The sequence below is a fragment of the Drosophila subobscura genome, chromosome E, assembly GCF_008121235.1.
Source record: "Drosophila subobscura isolate 14011-0131.10 chromosome E, UCBerk_Dsub_1.0, whole genome shotgun sequence".
NCBI classification, from domain to species: domain Eukaryota; kingdom Metazoa; phylum Arthropoda; class Insecta; order Diptera; family Drosophilidae; genus Drosophila; species Drosophila subobscura.
The window spans coordinates 6,138,712-6,161,086 of NC_048531.1; the positions used below are offsets into that span (position 1 = coordinate 6,138,712).

The 22,375-nt window shown below is 47.6% G+C and overlaps 7 protein-coding genes across 13 annotated transcripts; 3 read left to right on the forward strand and 4 right to left on the reverse strand.

Annotated features, from left to right (window-relative positions):
• Positions 1–31: 31 nt before the first annotated feature.
• On the reverse strand, positions 32–9,838 carry LOC117890020 (diuretic hormone receptor). Of its 7 annotated transcripts, XM_034794629.1 has the most exons (12): positions 9,298–9,836; positions 4,051–4,612; positions 2,530–2,647; positions 2,269–2,470; positions 2,109–2,205; positions 1,951–2,044; positions 1,735–1,895; positions 1,558–1,668; positions 1,312–1,497; positions 1,129–1,253; positions 840–890; positions 32–288 (listed from the first exon to the last, which is right to left on the reverse strand). In XM_034794629.1, the coding sequence occupies exons 2-12, from the start codon at positions 4,294–4,296 to the stop codon at positions 192–194; spliced, it is 1,488 nt and encodes a 495-aa protein (XP_034650520.1). In that variant the 5' UTR covers positions 4,297–4,612; positions 9,298–9,836; the 3' UTR covers positions 32–191. The 7 variants fall into 7 exon arrangements, with proteins under 7 accessions (XP_034650520.1, XP_034650517.1, XP_034650518.1 ...); XM_034794626.1 differs by having other exon boundaries at positions 1,558–1,895; positions 9,298–9,838; XM_034794628.1 differs by lacking the exon at positions 32–288 and adding an exon at positions 342–580 and having other exon boundaries at positions 1,558–1,895; positions 9,298–9,837.
• A 668-nt stretch (positions 9,839–10,506) lies between these two features.
• Positions 10,507–12,530, reverse strand: LOC117890217 (endothelin-converting enzyme 1). Its single transcript, XM_034794955.1, is given in 2 exon segments — positions 10,507–11,455; positions 11,458–12,530. Coding segments are annotated over 2 exon segments (1,923 nt in total). The 5' UTR covers positions 12,494–12,530; the 3' UTR covers positions 10,507–10,568.
• Positions 12,531–12,715: 185 nt separating this feature from the next.
• Positions 12,716–15,823, reverse strand: LOC117890216 (25S rRNA (cytosine-C(5))-methyltransferase nop2). The gene is given in 5 exon segments (XM_034794954.1): positions 12,716–13,232; positions 13,234–14,525; positions 14,588–15,268; positions 15,271–15,569; positions 15,630–15,823. Coding segments are annotated over 5 exon segments (2,697 nt in total). The 5' UTR covers positions 15,727–15,823; the 3' UTR covers positions 12,716–12,904.
• Positions 15,824–16,096: 273 nt separating this feature from the next.
• LOC117892331 (diacylglycerol kinase epsilon) lies at positions 16,097–18,208 on the forward strand. Its single transcript, XM_034798484.1, has 4 exons — positions 16,097–16,379; positions 16,450–17,457; positions 17,514–17,831; positions 17,885–18,208. Exons 1-4 carry the CDS (start codon positions 16,212–16,214, stop codon positions 18,008–18,010), a joined length of 1,620 nt encoding a protein of 539 aa, XP_034654375.1. The 5' UTR covers positions 16,097–16,211; the 3' UTR covers positions 18,011–18,208.
• On the reverse strand, positions 18,202–19,448 carry LOC117892334 (nascent polypeptide-associated complex subunit alpha). Its single transcript, XM_034798486.1, has 2 exons — positions 19,302–19,448; positions 18,202–19,023 (listed from the first exon to the last, which is right to left on the reverse strand). The coding sequence occupies exon 2, from the start codon at positions 19,015–19,017 to the stop codon at positions 18,370–18,372; it is 648 nt and encodes a 215-aa protein (XP_034654377.1). The 5' UTR covers positions 19,018–19,023; positions 19,302–19,448; the 3' UTR covers positions 18,202–18,369.
• A 144-nt stretch (positions 19,449–19,592) lies between these two features.
• On the forward strand, positions 19,593–20,938 carry LOC117892332 (DNA polymerase interacting tetratricopeptide repeat-containing, protein of 47 kDa). The gene is made up of 2 exons (XM_034798485.1): positions 19,593–20,273; positions 20,333–20,938. The coding sequence occupies exons 1-2, from the start codon at positions 19,644–19,646 to the stop codon at positions 20,891–20,893; spliced, it is 1,191 nt and encodes a 396-aa protein (XP_034654376.1). The 5' UTR covers positions 19,593–19,643; the 3' UTR covers positions 20,894–20,938.
• A 562-nt stretch (positions 20,939–21,500) lies between these two features.
• Positions 21,501–21,948, forward strand: LOC117892336 (ADP-ribose glycohydrolase OARD1-like). The gene is made up of 2 exons (XM_034798488.1): positions 21,501–21,704; positions 21,768–21,948. The coding sequence occupies exons 1-2, from the start codon at positions 21,501–21,503 to the stop codon at positions 21,921–21,923; spliced, it is 360 nt and encodes a 119-aa protein (XP_034654379.1). The 3' UTR covers positions 21,924–21,948.
• The last annotated feature ends 427 nt before the right edge of the window (positions 21,949–22,375 follow it).

The following is a 22,375-nucleotide window of genomic DNA, read 5'->3' on the forward strand; positions in this document are numbered from 1 at the left end:
AATCCAAAGCTTGCTGCAAACTAAACTTTCCCCCCACTTGCAGGCATTGACTAAAAACAGTCTGGAAGAGCCAACAACTGCCAATAGAAGCATCAGCATCCCGTTCCAGAATTCGATAAACCAATTGAAATCGAAGAGCATTGCCAGGCCGGCCGGAGACCTAGGACTTGGCCTGCTTTGCAAATGAATTCCTAAACAAAATCGGTGATATTGAGGCTGTGATTTTGTTCCTGTGTGGCCAGGCGAGTGTGCGGCGTGGGGCGCAGGCAGATCACACACTCCTCGGTGCTGAAAGTTGGGATTCAAAGAGGAAGGGAAGTGCGGATCGATGAATTTCGGGAATGAGAATCATTTAAATACAAAAAAATAATACTTTAATTTGTGCTCTTAACTGACATATGTACATATATCATGCAATACTTATGGACAATAGGATATTTTTGATGGCGCTAACATGTACAATTGTTGGGTAGGAGGAGATCTCTGTATCATATACATAGATCGTTGTGTGTGTGTTTGTGTATTTTGGTCTGTGGATCATTCATAGTGTCCGGTGGGCACGGGACTTGTTGAGGTCAGTCTATAAGAAAACGATAAACAGAACAGGAAAACCGAAATCAGGCATGGATAAAGACCTTCAAAGTGTTACGTGGGGCACACTCTGGCACAGCCCAGCAGATGCTCTACATTTAAACGATACTCTGCAAGGCTATGGATAGATATTTTTGTGTGTATCTATAGGGTACGGCATGTGTGTTAGCAGATTAAACGAGCGAGCGTTAAACGATAGATAGAGAACAAAAGAGAGCAGCATCTACATGAGCATTGCATATACGCACCGTAGACTTTCGGTTCGCGATCTCTGCGAGTAGTCTTTGGAGGCGCGATGCCTGGAATGGAAATTAATTGGTTAAGTGACAACAACAACAACGATGACAAGAACAGGAACAGCTACAACTACAAGCCACATCTACTAAGTACATCTGCTTATGCATAGTGTCATGTGTAAAGCCCAAGCGGATAGATATATCTATGTATGGACGTGTAGTAGACCGACAACACCAATGCGTTAGAATACCAAATGTGAGTGCAACACTGCGCCTATGGCATCTGCCAACAGAGACCCACCTGCGATTCTTGATGGAGCTACTCCGATGGATATTCCGACTCTCGCGCCAGCGTATGAAGCGATGCCTCAGCGTCTGGCGCACCTCCGAATTGAGGAAGCAATAGAAGAGCGCCACAAAGAAGCCCTGCAGCAGAATTACAGCATAAGTTACACTCTTAATTCCAAGAAGTGAATGCCTATACCTGTGTGCTGATGAGAAATGCCCGTATGGCCTCGAAGAGGTTGCGACTGATGCCCTGTTCGGGGCCAGTGAGGACCAGCAGATAGGTGATGCCAAACAGGGGAATGAGCACCAGCAGTGCTTTTGATGCCTTATAATACTGCCGCGTCTCCAGGGTGTGTGCCGAACGAAGTTTGGTAATGAGAACCTTAAAAGTTAATGATGATTAGCAGCAGCTCTTGGGGATTCTTGAGGGTTTTACACTCACCCACATGATGCGTATGAGAAATACCAAGTTAACAAGCAGAGCCACCGAAGCTGGCCCCTTGAATATCCAATCAATGTGAGATTCTCGCATCCAGCCGCAGTCGACTTCCAGCTGAAAGCAGCACCAAAAACAATCATAAAGGATGGATAGGAATAGTTTTATGGAGCCAGCACTCACCCCATTGAAATGATCATTCTCCAGATGGGGTGCAAACGCTTTGGCTATGGCCCAGGCCATAATGAATACAGCGGGACAGCCCCAGCCAATGAGGGCATAGATAATAAAGCTGATGTTATCGCTGGAGAATGTTTGCACCACCAGGGTGTACAAATAGAGGCCTGCAAATGGGAATACAGATACAGAAATTCCTTTCCCCCTCCCCATGCAACTCACCTTCGACAAACATCCAGAAGAAGTTGGTCAAGTAAAAGTATTGCAACATGATGACTAGCGTAATGCAACCAGCCTGACTAGACTCTGTGGTTATCTGCACGAATATACATGAATATCTGCAGAATAAATGTAGTCATTGGATATGGAATCGCACTTACCACTTGCAGGAACAATGTGAGTATCCACAGCAGAGCGGAGGTGATGTATGTGAGGAATAGATTCGCATGTATCGTGTTTCGCAGGCACCGCAAATCTCTGCCATAGAAGGAACTTGGTTTGAGTATGAATCAAAGTTTGGGAGCGTTGATTTGGACTCACTTAAAGCTAACGAATATGATGAGTGCCACCACCAAGGTGGCAAAACTGATGAAGTAACCACAGGCATAGATAATGGCAGGCAGATCCACACTGGGTGAGAAATCGGGAACCATGGGCACAGAGCCCGACTGCTGGTGGCAACGATCGTAGTCCGAATAGTGATCCCATGTCCCATTCTCGAAGCAGTAACGCGTGGCATTCTCTGGCATAATAAATAAAGTTTTCATTACTGTTTGGATTGTCTTTGTGATCATTTCTCACCTGTGGTATCATAGTGCACGCCCTTGAACTCCTCAAAGCAGGGCAGAACGGCCAGGGTGGCGGCTTTGGTGCGTGGCCAACAGAGCACCGAATCGAATGCACTGGGACAGTGTAGGATCTGTAAGATATAGCAGATGTTGCATTATATTTATATTGTATATTACTGAGGAGGAAACATCTGTGGCAAGGATACGGATACGCCAAACACACAAATATTTATGGCAGGCATGCAATTTCCTGCCAGACTTGACCTTTCCCCGTATCATACAGTTTCTCCAGGGTATATGCAAATCTTTTCTATTTATCAACTGAATTTTACTCAGCAAACATCGACGAATATACGTATCTATACGAATCTAAACAAAAATGCTGCCTTACCCGCCACGGGGCATGGGTATCTGCGCGGTTATTTATATATTTCCAATTGCGTGCTATAAATTTCCATGGGTATATAAAAGTATATAGACATATACTATGTATGTATGCTTTATATTAATTTGTAGGGTATACGACCCAAAACAGTAAACTCGCTAAATGCAGAAATAATTCCCAACAATCGACTGGGGCGCTTTCATTTGATATTTTCACTTCTATTTGGCTTATTAATTGATCTTATCAGTGTGGACAGTACGGGTGTATATGACATCACGGGCTCTGAATGTCCGGAAATTGAAAGTCCATTGAAAAGTGTCCATTTCTATAGTATTTAGTGATAAGCTGGAAGCTTTTTTCTTATTTTTTGCTTGGTTCGGGACTTAGCCACGCGACGACGACACACGAGATGTCAACGACGAAAGCAAACAAACGTTGGATGGAGCTTGATAATTATTAAATATATATCGTATATATATTTGTATTTGCATTTTCACTTCCATTCATTGATTCATTCATTGATTTATTCACTTTTGGGAGCTGTTGCTCTGCAACGTTTAGGTTTCGCCCATTGAAAGCGACCAAAAATGCTTCAAGTGGGTTTTTTCTTGTATATAGCAGCAGTCGTAGTAGTCATGGAACTAAGGAATATATAATATATTGTTTATGTATATAGAAATAATTTTCTATTCCATTTTGCCGTAAATGAAATGGTTGGCTACAGGTTTTCGTTCGAATTTATCATCATCTTTCATCAGTGGTTCGCTTGTGCATGAAAATATTTTGACTGGACTATTGGGAAACTGAAAGATCTGCTTTAGCTTTATGGATAAAATGAAGATTAACCAATCAAAAAAATAAATAAAAGGAAAGATCGATTGAGAAGTGCATGGAAAAGTGTTTTGCTTCATTGATTAAGTAACTGCCTGATGGATTATTCTATGAAATAAACAGATTTTGGTTAAACCAATAGCTGCAAAGGTTTAAAGTTGAGACAAATGGATTTGCCGGGGGTATTAGATTGCAATATCAACAGTCTCATGTATTTTGTTCTTAATTATATCTCGATTGACAGACTGTATTGATTATTACGGGGACTTTTACGCTTCTCTAAAATACCCGCGACCCCACTATCCCGAGACAACTCACCCGCTTGCCACCTGCTGCTGCTGCGGTGGCTGTGGCTGCCTCCAGTTCCTCCTCCTGCTGGCTCTGTTGCTGGCATTGTTGCGTGCGATTGATGAGCAACGCCCCACTGTGCGGCTGCTGGGCGCCAATTAGGGCGCTGGCCCTCTGCAGCATATCGAGCGAGAAGTTGGCTATGACGTTGGCCAGGTTCTCCGGCGAGGCGTCATCCAGGCTATCCACCAGAGCCCGCAAATCGTCGTCAGCCATAGACGTTGGCTATGCGTGGATGTAGATGTGGACTCTTCGATGAGTTACGGTCTATTATCAGCAGATGAAGGCCAAACAATGTTGCAATACGAGGTGCCTGAGTTCCTGGTAGGTGGTCAGCTCCAGCTACAGCTTCAGCTCCAGCTGCTGTTGGACAATGTTCTCGTTTTACGAGTCCCCACCTGAAGCTGCAACAGAAGCTGTCAGTGTAGGCGTCTCTGGTCCTGAACTCTGCACCCGCTCCCACTCCAACTCCCACTTTGGCTCTGTTTTTCTTGTCTTCTCTCCGCCAGGCGCTGCGCAATTAAATGCGAATCTGTTCAAATAAAAGGCCACAAAAGTGTGTAAAAATAAAGCAGCGCTCTTCATACGATATCTCATTATCTGATAAAATAAAGAAGCGAACCGAAAAAAATCAGCAAAAACCAGACCAAGGCGTACAATACATAGAAGAGATTTGCACTCGAAGAAAAAAAATAAATAGGGAATGGAACGTGTGTTTGCACTAAGATTAAGTCTTTTCGATGACTCAACAGAAGGATGAGGACAGATCTCTGAGATCAATAGTGAGGTTGGAGGATGACTGGAAACTGTTCGGTTCGATCGCTCAAGGAGTCTCACAAATGTTTTCTTCATAAACCTCATTTATGGAGCCATGTCTAAATATATCTGTTAAGGAAACCTTCGGCTCTTCGTGTATACAAATTATGAGCATTAAATCTGTTCAAATAGTACACCGTGCATGCCGAAATCTCGTGACTAGATGTGAAAGTATGGGAGTGGAACTCAGATAAATGCCAGATAAGTTTATAGCCATCTTTATGGATGGTAGCAGACCCAGAATCGCGTCGGTTAGGAAAGGGTGGGGTGGTGCACCTGACGAATGCCCCCAATAATTGAATGCACAACAAGCGCTGCAGTTCGTGTGTCATTATTGTTTTTTTTTTGGGTCGCCTATATAAGCCCCGCCCATACTCAATAATTACAGAAAATTACCGTGGAAATTGTTGTAATGGAGATTGCTTGTTTATGAACTAATGAACTGCGACGTGACAGTGATTAAAAGATAGTTGCAACAAAAGGAATTACATTCGATTGATGCGGACAACTAATCGTTTAGAGGATAAAATATGGAACGGAACTAATCAATTGGGTACAAGTAAAAGAAGTCAGAGCAAGAATACACACTTGATATTCCCCCCAACCATTAGTTGTGTCTTTGTTTATGCCTTCCTCTAACAACATGATATTTAGCGACGCATAAACTCCCCGCAACAACTTTTTTCACGTACAAAACGATGCATAAATAGAAGCACTTAAGATTGCCAAGGGACCAAATGGTAGTTTTATCTGTTAATTGAGATAAAAGATGCTGCGACAGATGGCTGTGTGTGTAACCAAGACTCATGTGCGTCTCTCACCTGGCAACCTGCTGCTGGTTCGCACATAGTCCCATGCTCCATGAGCAGCAGCATGGAGGAAAACATGGGAATGGGAAGAGTCTGCTGCCACAGTGATTAAAGCAACGAGTGTCAAGTTATTTATTAATGAACAAATACGCTTGCTCTTTGCGGAGCATGCTCTGTGCGCCCTGTGACTTCTCTCATCCTCTCACAGAGCTCCAATCTGCCGGTGGCAGTGCAGCCTTGTCAACGTCAAGCAGTGGGGATAAACATGCCACGGGGTAGTGGGGTGGTGATTTGTGTGTTACAAAGGATGTCTTTGGAGAGGCGTAAGAGTGATGAGACTGCACGCAATGCACTCACTGCTTAATTATACTCTGTATTTAGATTCGCCAACCAAAAACTTGCTTTGATCTGTGGGCATGGCAGGCACAAGGAGTGGCACGCCAACAATTCATCCATCCACTGTGGGCGGCACGCGTTCTGCCACCTCCAGCTCTGCCAGCGCCCCTTTGCTTGGTAGACCAAATATTTGACTTCAATTCCGCCCCACGCCGAAATGGCCAAACATCTGTGGCAACAGAGCAAAAGAGCGTCAGATGCCCGCATCTTAAGCGATGGCTGAGGAGGAGGAGGAGGAGGAGGAGCAGGAGAAGGCCGGCGATTTATTTATGAGGTTGCTGGCAAACAAGCGCAATATTTGGACGAGCGCGTGCGTGTGTGCCAGTCGCACAGATCTTGGTTATCATCCACTGGAGTGATCACCATTTTCATTTCATTTCGTTTCATTTGAGGCCTCTAATGCGCAACAATTAGCCACCAAAAACGGGCAAATAAACAAAAGAAATGGTTGATTTAATGTAAATTATTGACCAGCTACAGTCTATCGCCTGAGTGCAACAGAGCGTATGCGTTATATCTTCTGACCTGCTGCGCCTTCAATGATTTACAAAGTGTCAAAACAAATTGAAATGAATTGGCATGCCGTTCGGCATGTGGTTACGAAAACGGACATGCAATCCCCTCCGCGACATGCGCGCCCCATCAAGTCCAAGATAGCGAAAGACTTCCCCAAGTTGCAGTCCCATTTCCCTGGAAATTCGCCCAGTGGGCGTGTGTGTGCTATCGGGGGGCGTATCAATTAAGTGTCCATAAGCCAATGCCATATGTCAGTCGAAAACGTTCAAAAAATTATTACAGAAAAATAAATATAATGGAAATGGGCGCCGGGTAGAGGATGGAGGCAGCTTTATGAATGAACGAGCGCAGGCAGTGAAGCGTGCAGCAGTTTGAGGCATCAGCGGCAACGATGACGACAGCTGGCAGACGAATCACATCAAATTCGAAGCGAATGGAATCGAATGGCAAACGCGGTCAGGCGCGTTTGATATTGATATTATGGGTTTTCCGCCGGATAAAAGCACACAAAGTAGTTGGAGCATTCCAATGGTCATCCGATGGAGGCATCTGCCGTCTGCCTGCCTCAATTCACAGACACTTTTGGGGAAGTGAAAGCCAAGAGCACACACACATTCATATGTACAGGTGCATACGGAAAAGTTTACAAAGAAAATCAAACCAAAAAAAAAACAGCAGCAACGAAAAGAAAAACCTGTGGCTGGGGCCCGGGGAGCAGCATACGACGCGTTGCCAGACGACTTCATTTCATATGCTTACTAATTTTATTGCCTTACAACGGGCGGCTAACAAATTCTCAAGATTCTTTTTGAAGCTCCACTGGCGGGGGCGTTCAGGGTATACTGGATGGGGGAATTGTAAAGTTGTCTTGTGGCTGGCTCCGGGAAAAAGTTGTATAAAAGTAACCCAAGAATACGGAGTAAGACAACAATAATTTCCTTTTCATTTGCAATTTTCCGACAAGTTTTTCGAACAGAGGCTGCGGGCATTTTAATGCCTGTTGCAGTGGGATACACAGACACACACACGTGCCACACACACACACACTGGGTGGGGGAGTAGATACATAAACATGAATGTATTTTCAAAAATTCATGAGTTTCATGTTTTGAAAGTTTGTTTTATCTGTTTTACGAGTAAATGTATGCCAAATGCAGGCAGGAGCAGGAGTTCCACCAGCATGCGAGGGCATGAGTGGGCGTAGACGTGTTCTGCCGCAAGGGGGTGTCAAAGGGGTATTTCCAGCAGGATAAACCAAAGAGGTAGCCATGGGTGTGGAGCATTCCATATACTGCCATCCCCCCAGCAGTAAGAAAATTCCCATGTACGCGGGTTTCTAATGATAATGGAGAACCCTCAATATGTATTAAGAAAATGCAATTAAATAACTGTCTAGCGGGAGGTATAGCTGTACCAGTAATGGGCGTGGAAGTAGGGGGTTAATGAGTACACCAAAACTGCATTTAAGGTGCGAGCCGATCGGACGATGACTTGTTGGAGGAGTAGCACCGAGCAGCAAGCACGCTTGGAGTGCACTCGACAAATCCATTTGCCAATTGGCCCCACCGCTCTCTTGCCCCTGCCCCTCGTGTTTGTGAACCCTCTTTACACTCAAGTATAATTAAATTTTCCTATTTACTCAGCAATTCCAATTCAAGAACAATTCTTAGCATTGTTTTTGTGCATTCGAACAGTGTCTATTTTTTGTACGTTTTGTTTATTTTTGGTCTCGGGATGGAGCGTGCACGGGGCTGGGGTTGGGGTTGCCGCTGTCGGTGCCTGTTGCATTAGTTTATCTTTAGTCAACAAAAACAAAAGAAACGCTGGCGTAGTGGGCGGGGGCCAAGATCTGGAATATGCATGAGATTTGCAGCACAAATATTGCAATTCTGTTCCGTCGGCGGAAGAGAATTAATTGCTAGAATAATCCCATTCAGAGACCCCCCCCAGGACAAGGTAAAACGTGTACATAGATAGTTCAGAGGTTACAGGATGCTGAACCAAGGAGAGAGAGATAGAAAAAAGGGAGCAGCAGTTGTACAGGACACAGATTGCCCCAGCCCAATCCCCTTGGGGTCCATACACTTTCGTTCTGCCCAGTCGTAAACATGCAAATGGAGCAAACATTTGCATATACGAGGAATAGGAATATGAGAGTCTCTGAACAAATCCCGTGAATGTGAAACTAGAATCCAGCCGTGCACCGTTCCCCGGTACACACTGAAATGTTGTTTTCGCCATTTGCCGAGCAGAAAAATGGACGAATGGCTGGATAATCTGAGGGGCAGGGCAGGGCTGGAATTGTTGGGTCTAATCAGACGTTTATTCTTCAATTTAAAGTCTATTTGCGGACTCGGGCATTGTCTGCTAATGGAGCAAGCTGCTAAGTGATCGACGCCTGCTCCGATCTGTCGGATGATGGGTAGAGGTGGTGCTCTTCGTCGCGAAGGTGTATGGGGTAGGGGAGGGGGCCACTTGGTCGGTCGGTCGGTCGGTCGGTCAGTTGTTTGCTTGATTCGTTATGCCGTGGGTGAGGAATGGATATTATTTTTTTGATGGGGATTCACTTTTTGTTTTCTTGTTGTTGCTTCCTTCTGGTGGGGTCAGGGTCTCACGCTCTGCTTGCGGCTCAAAAACTAACTGTTAAATGCCAAAATTAGCGCCCCTCCCTCGCACTCACATGTGGTTTTGATTTTTGAATTTTGATAGTTGAGCTTCTGCTTCAGGTTTTTTTTAGACTCTTCTTTATTTATTTTGTTGTTTTATTTTTCTTTAAAGCTTTAAACGTTTATCGCCTTTTTATCATTATCATTTATTTGTTTTCATTTACACACACAAACACGCACACACTGGGATTACACACGCGGATATGCATATGACGGAATGACACATTTGAGACTCAGGGATAACCGTTCTTCAGCTTGGGAGGATAATGCAAGTCATAATAACACCTAAAGCATGTTTTGTTTCCTAATTAACCGCCCGAATCGGAAATAACAAAATCTGTGACGAAAACATAATAAAGCCCACGGCGCTTCTTCTCAGGTTCTCGGATGCTGCGGAGGCTGCGCTGCTCGGTTCTACTCTGCTCTGCTCTTTTAAATAGATAATCAAAGCGTCAACGAGATTACGATTACGAACTGTGACGACAATAGCGACTACCGACGACAACGACAACGACCAGACGCGGCCAATGGCGGCCACAGACAGCACCAACGTGCGGACACAGTGAGAATGGAAGCCAAAGCTTTCACAATGGCAAAGAAAAGCGAGAGAGACTGAGCGATAGCCACAGGCAGAGAGCATGAGGGCAGCCACCCACAACAACTTGTGGCTACGTGTGGCTGGAGAAGCTTTGCGCCCACACAGCGAGAGAGAGAGAGAGGAGAGGGAGGGTGCAAAAGCATGTGCATGGCAGAACAGTTGAAGGTACGTTCATTCCGCTCTTCGGGGAGCTTAAATGTATGAAATAAGCTTCAGGTTACTGAGTTGTCCCTACCTGCTGTGATTCTACCATGAGCAACGGTTGAGAGAGAGGGAGAGCAAAAAAGCTCTTACTGAGACCGGCATTTTTGTGGGCATTAGCATTCCAATGGCACGTCCACAGTCGCGACTCGCGATTGCAGCGAAGCTATAACCTGTCAAATGCAATGGATAATCAAATTGAATGGCCCTTTCAATGGATTTTGTCCAATTTTTAAAGTATAAATACTTCTGATACCCTAGTGAACGGTGACATAGAAATGTGACTGTTTACAGTTACACGAGAGTGGAGCGCGCGAGAGAGAGTAGCAGAAATCATTGCATGCATTTGCCTGCGGATCATCTCTCTTGTCGGTTAATACAGAAATCTCTTCTGGTTGCTCACAACTAAAAAGCTATCAAGCTATTACATGGCATCAAGCAGTCGATCAGCCTGGACAATGTGTTACTTTTTATTGATTTGAATACTTAAGCTGAAACCAACGTAGATGATGCTGTTGGGCGCCACATTTCACACACAGGGGGCGACTGCACTGCTGGCGGGGAACACTTAAAATCCAATGAGAATTGACGTAAATTTGCTACGTTCACATTGACACGCACATCGTCCCTGTCATGACCGAGCACCGGCGGCAGGATGCCGCAGAAGAACTGCGCGTAGCTCAGGTGGAATAGCTGCGGTGCTTGGAATTCGCTCTCAAATGCATAGGGACGATATGTGTAGAGCTGGGAGTTGTGATCCATGCCGAAAAAGGTATCGTAGGCTAGCTGGAGGCCATTGAGATCGGCCAAGCGCTCCTTCAGTGACACTGCGGGCGTCTGGGCCGCACAATTGATGGCATTCTGGAAGGTCTTCGTGTCGCGAATCTGCAATCCCACTGGCGACTCATTGCCATCGGCATCGAAGAGGATGCCCTCGTGTTCGAAGGCATGGCTCAGCTCGTGTGCCAGGACTCCTCCCATCAAGCTGTACTGGAAAATGGAGTGCTGGCGGTGATCGAAGAGGGGAAACTGCAGAAAGATCAAGGGCACAGTGATCGTGTTCCGCTCGTTCTCGTAGAAGGGCGAGGTACGAGCCTTGACCACATCATCGTTGACATAGTAGCGGCGCAGATCCAACCGGGAGTGTGGCAGCCGGAGCACATCGTGCTGGAGTCGAGTGCGCAGACTCAGCGCCTCGAGGACATTGTCCAGATGATGAGAGTCCGAGAAATTGGCACTTTCATAGTGGCTGTCATAGAAGGCAGGTGACGTCTCCTCTGGTAGATTTCCCACTCTCAGCTTCATGGTCGACAGCTTCTCCCTCACATACGACAGTTGGGCTGGGCTTAGCTGCAGGCGATTGGCCTCTAGGTTTTGCCAAACATACCCTTCAGGCTATCGAAGATCTCCAGCAGCTGAATGTTGTCCACCAGGTTTCTGTTCTTGTACACGTAACGATTGTACAGGTAGTTCATGCCCAAGGGCAGCAGGGCGCGCATGTGGTGAATGCAGGTCTTCGGGCTGCGCCTGGCCGGACCCGTCTGCTTCAGCAGAACGGTGAGACGCAGACGCAGATAGAGATTGATGGTGCTTCTGCTGGTATTTCCCAACAGCTGCCCAAGCTCACGCAAGTAGTCCACATCGGTGACCTCGAAGAGTACGCCGTTCAGGTGCCCCGAAAGCAGCTCGTGGAAGTACGCCTGCCAGTTGATTTGTGGTATTTTCTGCTCAAGATCCGCCAGTGTCCAGGACTGCACCAGAGGCTCCTCTTGGCGGTGCTTTGCTTCCAGTTGCCGCAGCTGCTCCACCAGCCTGGAGACTTCTGCCTCGCTGCCAGAGTGATTGAGTTTTAGGAGCTGCAGGGCACGCCGCTCGCTGTAGCTGCTGCTGGGAGCTGGCATCTTGAGCTGCACAACCGAACGCAGCGAATCGTTGTAGGCCACATCTACGCGCTCGTCAAAGAAAACAGCATTCAATCCATGCCTACGGAACTTGGCCGTTTCGACCGCCCACTCATTGGACTCCAGCGAATGGAAATCTTCCTCCGGCCAGTCCGTTTGGGAATCATTGGTACAGGCATTGTAATAGGTTCGCATTTGGGCCAACAAACGCAGCGCTGGTCCTTCATTCAACTGCACATCACTGTCCACGAACTCCAAATCACCCTCCATAAACTCCACCATGTCCTGGGCGTACTGATCCTCCACCAGCTCAAAGTTATCCACATACTTGGCGCCGTCGGATGCTGAATAATTGCCGCAGGCATAGTTCCAGAAATTCGAGCAGGCCTCTTGGGATCTATTGAGATTTTTGTGAATCTGCAGGGCCGCCAGCGTGCTTTGGTCCACTTCCGCTTGTATGGGCTCAAATCCCAGGAGAAGGAATGCGCACAGCAGAACGCACCGTTTCATGTTGTTTACTCGTTTGCCACTGAAATTTATATTTACAAATTGAAGCTTATCTCAACGCTCGACTGAGCTCCGACAGGTTGATCTGTGTGGTGCTGTGTGGGGGCAACGCCCAGCTGGAGCTCGTACTAGGGCTGGAATGTACATAGGAAAATATCGCTAAATAAAAACTAAAACTTAGTGCCTGATCGATGCATACTCGCAGTGGTAAAACCCGCTTTCTGATTACATTAATCCGAGCTTTACGTTTATTGATTATGTTCGTTAATTACAATTCAATCCGCAGCTAAGACATAGAAACAGTTTTCAGTATAAAACAGACAATTGTTTTAGGCACTACCCCCAAGCATTTGCCCGGGCATCAGGCTTACACTTAAGCAACTACTTAACCGACTTGGAACCTTGTTGACGTGTTCACTTCTTAAACTTTTGCTTCTTGCCTCCTTTTGGATTTGGATTTGCTCCCGTCTTGGACTTCTTCAGCTGCCCAATCTGCTTGGACTTCTGCTTCAGGTTGTTCTGCCTTTTGATGGGTTTGCCCTCCAGCACGGGCACATCGTCGGCATCGATGCGCGGCGCCTTGGCCAGTGTGGCGTTGCCTTTGGCGTTTGCTGCTGGCTTAGCTGCCTGCTGTTTGGCTTGGCCCTTTTGTCCTTTGGCTGGAAACTTTTTCGCTTGGGGCTTGGGTGCAGCTGACTTTCCAGGAGACGCCTTTCCATTTGGCTGAGACGGGAACTTCTTGCCGGCTTCCGGTTTCGTTGGTTTTCCCTTTGCCATTGGCCTGCTCTGGCTTGAACTGGGGCTTCTCCTTCTTTTCGGCCTTCGGTGCACCGTTCGTCTCCTGGGGCTTATTCTTCTTTTGCGACTTCGGTGCACCGTTCGTCTCCTGTGGTTGCTCTGGCTTTGGTGTCTTGGCCACCTTGACGGGTTTCTCAAACACCTTTGCCACGTATTTCTTCTTGTTCGCCTCGAGCTTCTTCTTCTTCAGATCCTGGTCAATGTCTGTGAGGCTTGGCTTGCCGGCCCGCTTGCCCAGCAGCTTGCGGGGAGCTTTCTCATCCGCATTTTCTTCTGCATCCTCAGCCGCTCCCTCAGCCGCTGCTTCGGTGGTGGTCTCGCCCTCTATGGGTTCATCGAGCTGCTTCTCGTCCTCCTCCTGCTGTTCCTTGGTTATGGGTATCGTGTTGGAGAACTTCTTCAGCTTGGCCACATAGAAGCCGTCCATGTTGTGGGTGTGTGGATAGTAGCGCTTGGTCAGATTCAAGCTGGGATGGAACCGATGCTGGCGGAACTTCGTGAAGCCCTCGACACCAAAGTCGAGTCCTGTGGGTACCAGCTTGACGTTGCGCTTCTTCAGCGCATAGTCGATGACCCACTCGTTCTCCTCGGGCAGCACAGAGCAGGTGGAGTACACAATGATGCCACCTGTTGACGATTTCGCATCCACACAGTCGATGGCGGTGAGGAGAAGCTTGCGCTGAAGATTGTAGCAGCGTTGGACATCCACATCCGACTTCGTGGTCTTCACACTGGGATCCTTCGACACGACACCAGTGCCAGTGCAGGGAGCATCCAGCAGGACGCGATCGAAGCCAGTCATTATTTTACGGAACTTGGTACCATCCTCGCAGCTCACCACGGAATTTACAACGCCCAGGCGATGGAAGTTGGCCACAACGGCCTTGATGCGATCCCTGTTGGAATCGTTGGCGAAGAGCACGCCAGAGTTCTTCATGGCGGCCGCAATGTGTGAGCCCTTGCCGCCTGGAGCGGAGCACATGTCCAGAATGCGTTCGTTCTCCTGCGGGGCAAGCGCCATCACGGGCAGCATCGACGAGGCGCCCTGAATCATATAATAACCGCCCAGATACTCCGGAGTGGCACCCAGCGGCACCTGCGAGTTGAAGATGACCAAGCCCTCTTTGGTCCACTTGCCCAAGGGATCCAGATTGACGCCACGATTGATCAGAGCGCCGGCCAGCTGCCGACGGCGTATCTTCAGCGTGTTCGTACGGATTGTGAGCGGACGGGCCACCTGGAAGGCAGATTAGATTGGTTAAACTTCATGGGATCAACTGTGTTGGGTTGCTGACTCACCTCCGATGACTCTAGGTATTCCATGAGCTCGCTCAGGGGAAACATATCCATGAGCTTCTCCATTAGGAAATCATTGTAGCTGTAGTACAGGCAAAGATCCTGGCGCAGTCGATCGATGTACTCGCTGCGGGAGCGATCTGCCTGGCGGTATTTCTTAAAGTCAGACAGGACCAGGGTGATGTCCTTGATGCGCTGCTGCACGTCCTGCAAGGTGATGTCTTTCTCGGCATCTTCCTCTTCGGTCGGCAGCTGGAACACATCCTGATGATCCACTGTCATCTGCATTTCCTCCTCTGCCTCCAGCGCCTCCTTGGCCTCGCGCTTCTTCAGTTTTTTATTGGCGCGCTCAATGGGAAGCTTGTCATCGTCGTCATCATCATCCTCGTCGTCGTCATCATCGCTACCACTGCCTGCTTGGGCTCCTTCATCATCGGATATATCAAAATCATCATCTGAGTTGGCATCATCATCGTCATCATTGTCGGACAGATCGGCTAGCTTGCCAACCTGGGCATCATCGTCATCGGAAACATCTTCATCCTCCTGCTCATCTTCGTCGTCTACCTCTTCATCTAATTCAGCGTCAGAGTCATCTTCTGCCTCCAGCTCAGCATCAGAGTCCTCCTCCTCCTCCAACTCCTCCTCTGAATCAGGCTCGGGCTGTGGCACCTTTTTCTGTTTCTGCTGCTTTTTGGCTTTAGCCAATCGTCATTTTCATCTGTGAATCCCTTTTGTGGTTTGCCAGCTGGTACAAGCTGTGGAACCTCCTCTTCTGAGGATGCAGCACCATCTTCGGGCACAACCTCATCCTCGGGCTCGCTGTCGCTGTTGTATTTCTTTTGTCTTTGGGCCAGCTGCTTTTGCTGCCCCTTAGCACGCTTCTCCTGTATTTTGGCTTTTTGCACTACCTTCTTCTGTTCCCGCTTGACGAACCGCTGCTTCTGACGGTGAGACAGCTTTTTGTCCTCCTCTTCCTGGGGAGCTGCACGACACAATATTCAAGTGAGAAAAATCATCAGGGCCGCACTTTAACTTCACTTACCAAAAGACTGCTTGCGGAATACGGGTGCTCCCTGTTTGCGCGCCTTGCGGCCAGGTCCCTTCTTCGGTTTCTCATCAAACTCAGCCTTGCGACCCATGCTTCTAACTAAATTTAATTAATATTTGAGCAGAAACAAAATAAAAACGTGAGCACTTTGATTTTGCTCCACGTGCGCCGCTCAAAAGACAGCAAGCGTTTCGCAACACTTAAACAGCGCTAACTGACACTGTTGGGGCTGCCAGCTACAAAACCGCTAGAACAAGAAATTAAAAATTGAATATATTTATATGGAAATATACTGTTTACCACTACAAAGTAACATGTATTAATAACAAGAATGATTTCAATTTTATTGGCATTGGTCCTTTCGGACAGTTAACAAATTTAATTAATCTGGCTATTCAAATCTAGCGATAAAGGCTAGACTGCCGTCTCAGCTGTTTGTTATGAAGTTCGTTTTTCATCACTGTCCGGTAATTAGCAGTCGGTAATCGGGATGTTGGCTGAAGAAAAACAAACGAATCGTAAATATGCCGAAAATTGCAATTATTTAGCATAATTATAGGATCTTGTGCACGCACCATGGACATTGCCACCATTGAGCTGAGCGTGGAGGCGCTCATTGGCTCGTTGCTGGCACTGGGCGTGATCTTTGCCTTCTGTCGCAGTATTCTGGCCGAAGATGTTGTCATTAGCATATTAACGGGAAAATCACGCCACAGCTGGAAATCAATAAAAATCATCGAGCAGGTGCGTACACTCACTTGTTGTCAGCACTCCACCCCCCCGCTCATATACTAATATTTACTAATCATTGCAGGCCTGCTTCTGTAATGTTTGCGAGATTTTGCTTACACCCTCGGCTGGCCTCTTCTGCGACTGCTGCGGTCTTTGCACGCACGCAGTGCCGGTATGCCAGCGGCAGGCGGACAGAGGATATCGATGCAAAGACAAGTGGTTGCGCAACGAGACCTCAGTGCGCCATTTATGGGTCCACGGAAATCTGCCGATGGGGATCAACTGCTCGAAGTGTGGGGAAGAAGTGGATCATCATGCCAGCACTGATCCGGGTCTGTATGGTTGGCGCTGTGCCTGGTGCCAGCGCTGCTATCACGATGACTGCCACAAGGAGATCAATGTCAAGGGCGAGTGTGACTTTGGCGAGTTCAAGGACATGATTTTCCCGCCTTACAGCTTTGTGGCCGCCCGCACTCGTGACTCGATGCGCCTGCACCTGGCCAGTATAACGCCGCCCGATATAGAAAACTGGGAGCCCTTGATTGTGATAGCCAACACAAAGTCTGGCAGCAGTACGGGCGCCGATGTTTTGTCCCTGCTGCGTGGCTACCTGCATCCTATGCAGGTCATGGAGCTCGGCTCTCGCGGACCCCAGGACGCGCTGCAGTGGGCCGCCAAGGCTAGTCCCCGCCCCTGTCGCATACTGGTGGCCGGCGGAGATGGGACCATTGGCTGGGTGATGAACACCATCTACGCTTTGAACATAAAGCCCCAGCCCTCGGTGGCCATCATGCCGCTGGGCACTGGCAACGATTTGTCGCGAGTTCTTGGCTGGGGAGCAGAACCTCCCACTACTCTCGATCCCGTGCAGATCCTGCGCAACATTCGACGCGCCCGCTCGGTCAACCTGGATCGCTATGACCTGCAAATCGAGAAACTGCACTATCGACTGCCCATTCAAAGACATCCCACAAAGACGATACACGTGTACAACTACTTCAGCGTGGGTGTGGACGCGTACATCACCTACAACTTCCACAAGACGCGCGAATCTCGTTTCTATCTCCTCAGCAGCCGCATTTTCAATAAGGTAGCTCTCAATGAAGTGACGAAGTTCAAGAGACATTTCAAATCCATCCTTTGCAGCTGCTGTACTTTACATTTGGAACGCAGCAGGTGATGCAGCCAGGCTGCGAGCGCATTGAGGAGAAACTCACCTTGTACCTGGACAACAAACAGATTCAACTGCCGGAACTGCAGGCGCTGGTCTTTCTCAACATAGACTCCTGGGGCGCTGGTGTCAAGCTGGTTGAGCTGAGCAACTCCGATGGCGGCTCGCGCATCGTCAACTCAATCTCCGACGGGGTGATGGAAGTGTTTGGCATCGTCTCATCCTTTCACATTGCCCAGCTGCAGTGCAACATAAGCAAACCGGTGCGGATTGGCCAAGCCAAGCAGATTAGGGTAAGTTCCAACGCGTTGTCGGTGAATTCTGTATTTGTATCCTTTGCTCTTAGTTGCAAGTAAAGGAAACCGTTCCGATGCAGACAGATGGCGAGCCCTGGATGCAGGGTCCAGCGGACATACGATTGCAGGCACGCAGCCAGGCTCGTGTCCTCAAGCTGGATCCAGTCTCCACCTAATTACTTGACCCCTCGACTAATCCACAATGTGCCAGTCACCCTAACCCTAATCTCTTCAAACAGTACTTAATTTAATGAATGTACTTAACTTTCGAATTTGTTTTAAGTTGAAAAGTTGCAATTGCATTTGAAGGCGCTCTCCGTAGTAAGAGAAATCCTAATGCTAGTCCCACATTAAAACAGGAATTGCGTCTGAAAGAATTCCACTTTATTCTTGATTAATAATGTTTTGAATAGTTATAAATGTTTACTGGTGTACCATGCCTTCGCTTGCTGGCATGCGTAACAGTTAGGTCTGTAATTATCGAAAGGGCGGGTAAGCAACGAAATCATAGTTTCTGCGGCACGTGGAGCGATGTCTAGAGCATGGTAAGCTCCATGATTGCATTGACTATGTCGTTGCTGTTGTTCTTCAGCGCCTTGATGGCCTTCGCTCGCGTCGTGTTCGCCTGCGTTATGACCAGCTCAATGTCCTTCTCATCGACTCCAGTTTCGTCGACCTCCTCCTCATCTTCCTCGGCAATCGGAGCCACCGATGTGGCAGCACCAACACTGTCGGCGGCGCCGGCAGCCTCTGGGGCCTTGAACTTCTCAGCGGCGGCGACCTGAGCCTGCTGGGACAGATCCTCAATCTTGGCCTCACCGAACACAATGTAGGTGTCGCTGTGGGGATTTTTGTACACATCCGGGTTGTTGATCACGAACAGAATGTTCTTCGACTTGCGGATGGTGACACGGTTGACGCCCTGGATCTGCTTCAGGCCCAGCTTGAGCATGATCTTCCTCGCCTTCTTCTCACCGCGCGACTGCTTGGCCTTGGACACCAGATCGATGGGCAAGCCAGTGGCTCCGCCACCCAGCTGGGTGGTGCCTGCGCCAGTCTCCTCCAAGCCGGGCATGCCGTCGGAGTCGCTGTCGCTGCCATCATCCTCGACACGCACATCCTCGACCTTAGCCTCGGCGGAGGTGGAGGGAGCCTCGTTCTTGATTTCAGTAAGTTCTGGCATTTTTATCTGTAATCAAGCAAATACTTTGTCCATCAGTCATGTATTATGAAACCAATCACTTAAATTGCTGCTTGGCGCAACATTTGGTGCCGGCAGAAAACCCCCAGCTGGGGGTCACTATCAGCACTGCCCATTGATTTTTCTATGAATAATTAAACCTATAGACATCTTGCCAGGGCAAAAATAACTCCATCTATTGATAGTTAATACTGTTGGCAATAGTATTTCGCATACAAATATTGGCTTAAAATCGGGATGGTTTCTTAATTTAAGGAATTATTTACCTTTGGAAAAAGTGCAGGAAACGCGAACCGCAGTTATTCGTGAAAAGAGATGGGGTCAATATATCGATAGATAGTTTTATCTGATGATATATTTCTAGGTGATATTTTCTTGCACTGGAGAACAAATTTAATTACCACCAAATCACTATATAATTTTCTTTCCTGGCAAATTCACACTATAATCTGTTTTTTCACTTCGTTAGATCAGAAATTAACTCTTCTTTATATATCCGATACTTTTGTGTGATAGGCAAAACATTTTGTTTACCCATCTTCGACCATCTGGCAACGCCTCATTCAGCATGTGCGATTCCTTTGTTATTCTTTTTTTTACGAGCCAGAATGGATGAGTTAGCTGCCCAAAAGAATTGGACGGATGAGGAACGCCTGGAACTGGCTGCACAGCTAGATGCAGAGCTGGATGCTTTCATCGATGGCTTGGAGAAGAAGCGTTATGAGGAGGGCTGGCCGGAGGATCGATGGCAGGAGGAAATGGATAAGCATCCGTTCTTCATGAAGAAGGCGCCACAGCCTGGCGACGATGTCCATCCAATGTTCGAGGGCCTGCAGAAGCTGAAGTACGATCCGGAGGAAAATACACGCGACGAGCTGGCTCTCAATTACAAAGAGGATGGAAACTTCTACATGAAGCACAAGAAATTCCGCATGGCAGTCTACAGCTTCAGCGAGGGCATCAAGTCGAAGACGGACAATCCCGATGTATTGGCCGTGCTCTATAATAATCGCTCAGCAGCACACTATTTCATCAAGAACTACAGATCCTCGCTGAGCGATGCACAGCGCGCCTTATTCTTCAAGCCGGACTACACAAAGGCCCGCTGGAGGTCAGCCCAGTGTGCCTATGAGCTGGAAAAGTTTGACGTGTGCACGCAGATGTGCGAGGAGCTGCTGGAGGTGGATGTTGACCACAAGGAGGCCAAGGCGCTGCTGCACAAGAACAAGATGAAGAAGGTGTGTGTGCTGAGGATAATCGTCAATGCATTCCTTATAAACTTCTGTGGTCCTTTCAGCTGGAAACGGAACGCAATCAGCGCAAAGAGGCCGCCGAGTCCAAGCGTCGTCTAACCCGATTCCACAAGCTGCGCGACGCCATTGAGCAGCGTGCCATCAAATTCGACGATCAGAAAGTAGGAAAAAAGGTCAACATTACCGAGGAGTTGCTACGCCCCAAGTTTCTGCCACTAGAGGACCACCCAGTGCACATCGATGACGATGGCAGCACTCTAATCTGGCCGGCAGCCTTCTCCTATCCCGAATTTCTCTTCAGCGACTTCCAGCAGCAGCTGCCGGAGACCGCCACCATGATGGATTGCCTCACGACGCTATTTACCGAACCCCTGCCCTGCGATAAGTCGCAGAACTACCGACTGGGCAATGTGAATGTTTACTACGAGAACCGCAAGGCGGCCTGTGTCCACAAGGTGGAACTCGAGAAATCGCTAAGCGACATAATCAGTGAGAAGGGTTTCTTTGTCTCTGGCGGGGCTCTGCTCTTCTATGTGGTGCCCAAGGATACGCGGATTGAGCAGGACTTTCTACATGAGCAACGACGGCCAATGGTCTACAGTTGAGGCTAAAGTTGCTGACTAAATAAAGTGTTCCATTGTTGACAATAATTTCTCTGTAAATTTATTTCGTTTTGCGGCAAATATTTGTTATTAAGCTTACATCTTAGTCACGGTACAATTGAGCTTTGGTGGGGGCTATAGAAGCTAATTATACCCGGTACTCGAAGAGTAAATAGGGTATATTGTATTTGTGCGTATAACGGCTGTATGCAACGCACAGAAGGAAACGTTTCCGACCCCATAAAGTATATATATTCTTGATCAGCATCAATAGCCGAGTCGATTGAGCCATGTCTGTCTGTCCGTCCGTCCGTCTGTCCGTCTTGTTTGTCGGCTAGTTCTCAGAGACTATAAGAGCTAGAGCCACCAAATTTTGGCACCAAACTGCTGTATGCTCAGACTGAAACCAGTGTATTTCAAAAATGAGCCCCGCCCGTAGGGAATCACCATATCTATCAGATCACCAAATTGGGATCCGATTGGTTCATTATTATAGTGATCTATGGTGATGTGGTGATCTATGCGCGCTATTTTTCAAATTTTTCAATGTTATCACTTAATAAACATGTCCCTCTTAATAATTTACATACATTTACATACTGGCATTACCATGGGCGCAGGCATAGCTGTGAAGTTCAAGGAGGTCTACGGCAAGGTCGATGAGCTGCGTGCCCAGAAGGCGGCCAGCGGTGATGTGGCTGTGCTCAAGGATAATGATCGCTACATTTACTATCTGGTGACGAAGCCACAGAGCTGGGGAAAACCAACATACGAGTCGCTGCAGTCATCTCTGGAGCAGATGCGCGAACACATGGTGAGTGGCTTGCGCTAACTTTTAGATCAATTCTTTGCTTATGCATTTCGAACCTTTTCCCAGCGCAAGAACATCGTTAAGCAGCTGGCCATACCGCGCATCGGTTGCGGTATTGATGGCTTGGAATGGGACAAAGTCAGCGGCGTTCTGGAGTACGTGTTCGGGCAGGAGCAACTGGAGATTGTCGTCTACAACTTTGTGCCTCCACCAAGCAATTAAGAATCAATTCTAGGCGAAGATATCAAATAAAAGAAGTATACATGTACATACATATACCTAACATCAATTGTATTTATTATGGGAATGGGAAATATGTGCAATTGAATCCTTAATCCTTGATGTCCTTGAAGCGAGAGAGATTGAAAAGGATCGGGGAAGTTGTCCTGATTACGAAAAGGTGTGGCACATTCTGATCGGCCCACAAATATAGGAGAAAAGAAGAAAACAAAACTGTTCTGTCGTTGTTCTCAAAATTTGTTGTAAAAAAAAAACTTGTAAATCAAAAGATGTTTTTGTTATTGTTGTACAACAAACACTTTCTTGTAGTGAACCAACCACGTAGTTAGCACAGTGGCGCTTCCGCGATCACGACGGCCATTTCTTAAACTAAAAATGCGTTCGCACAGTGGCGCCACCGTGATTATTACTGCCATTTATGGAACTAAAATATC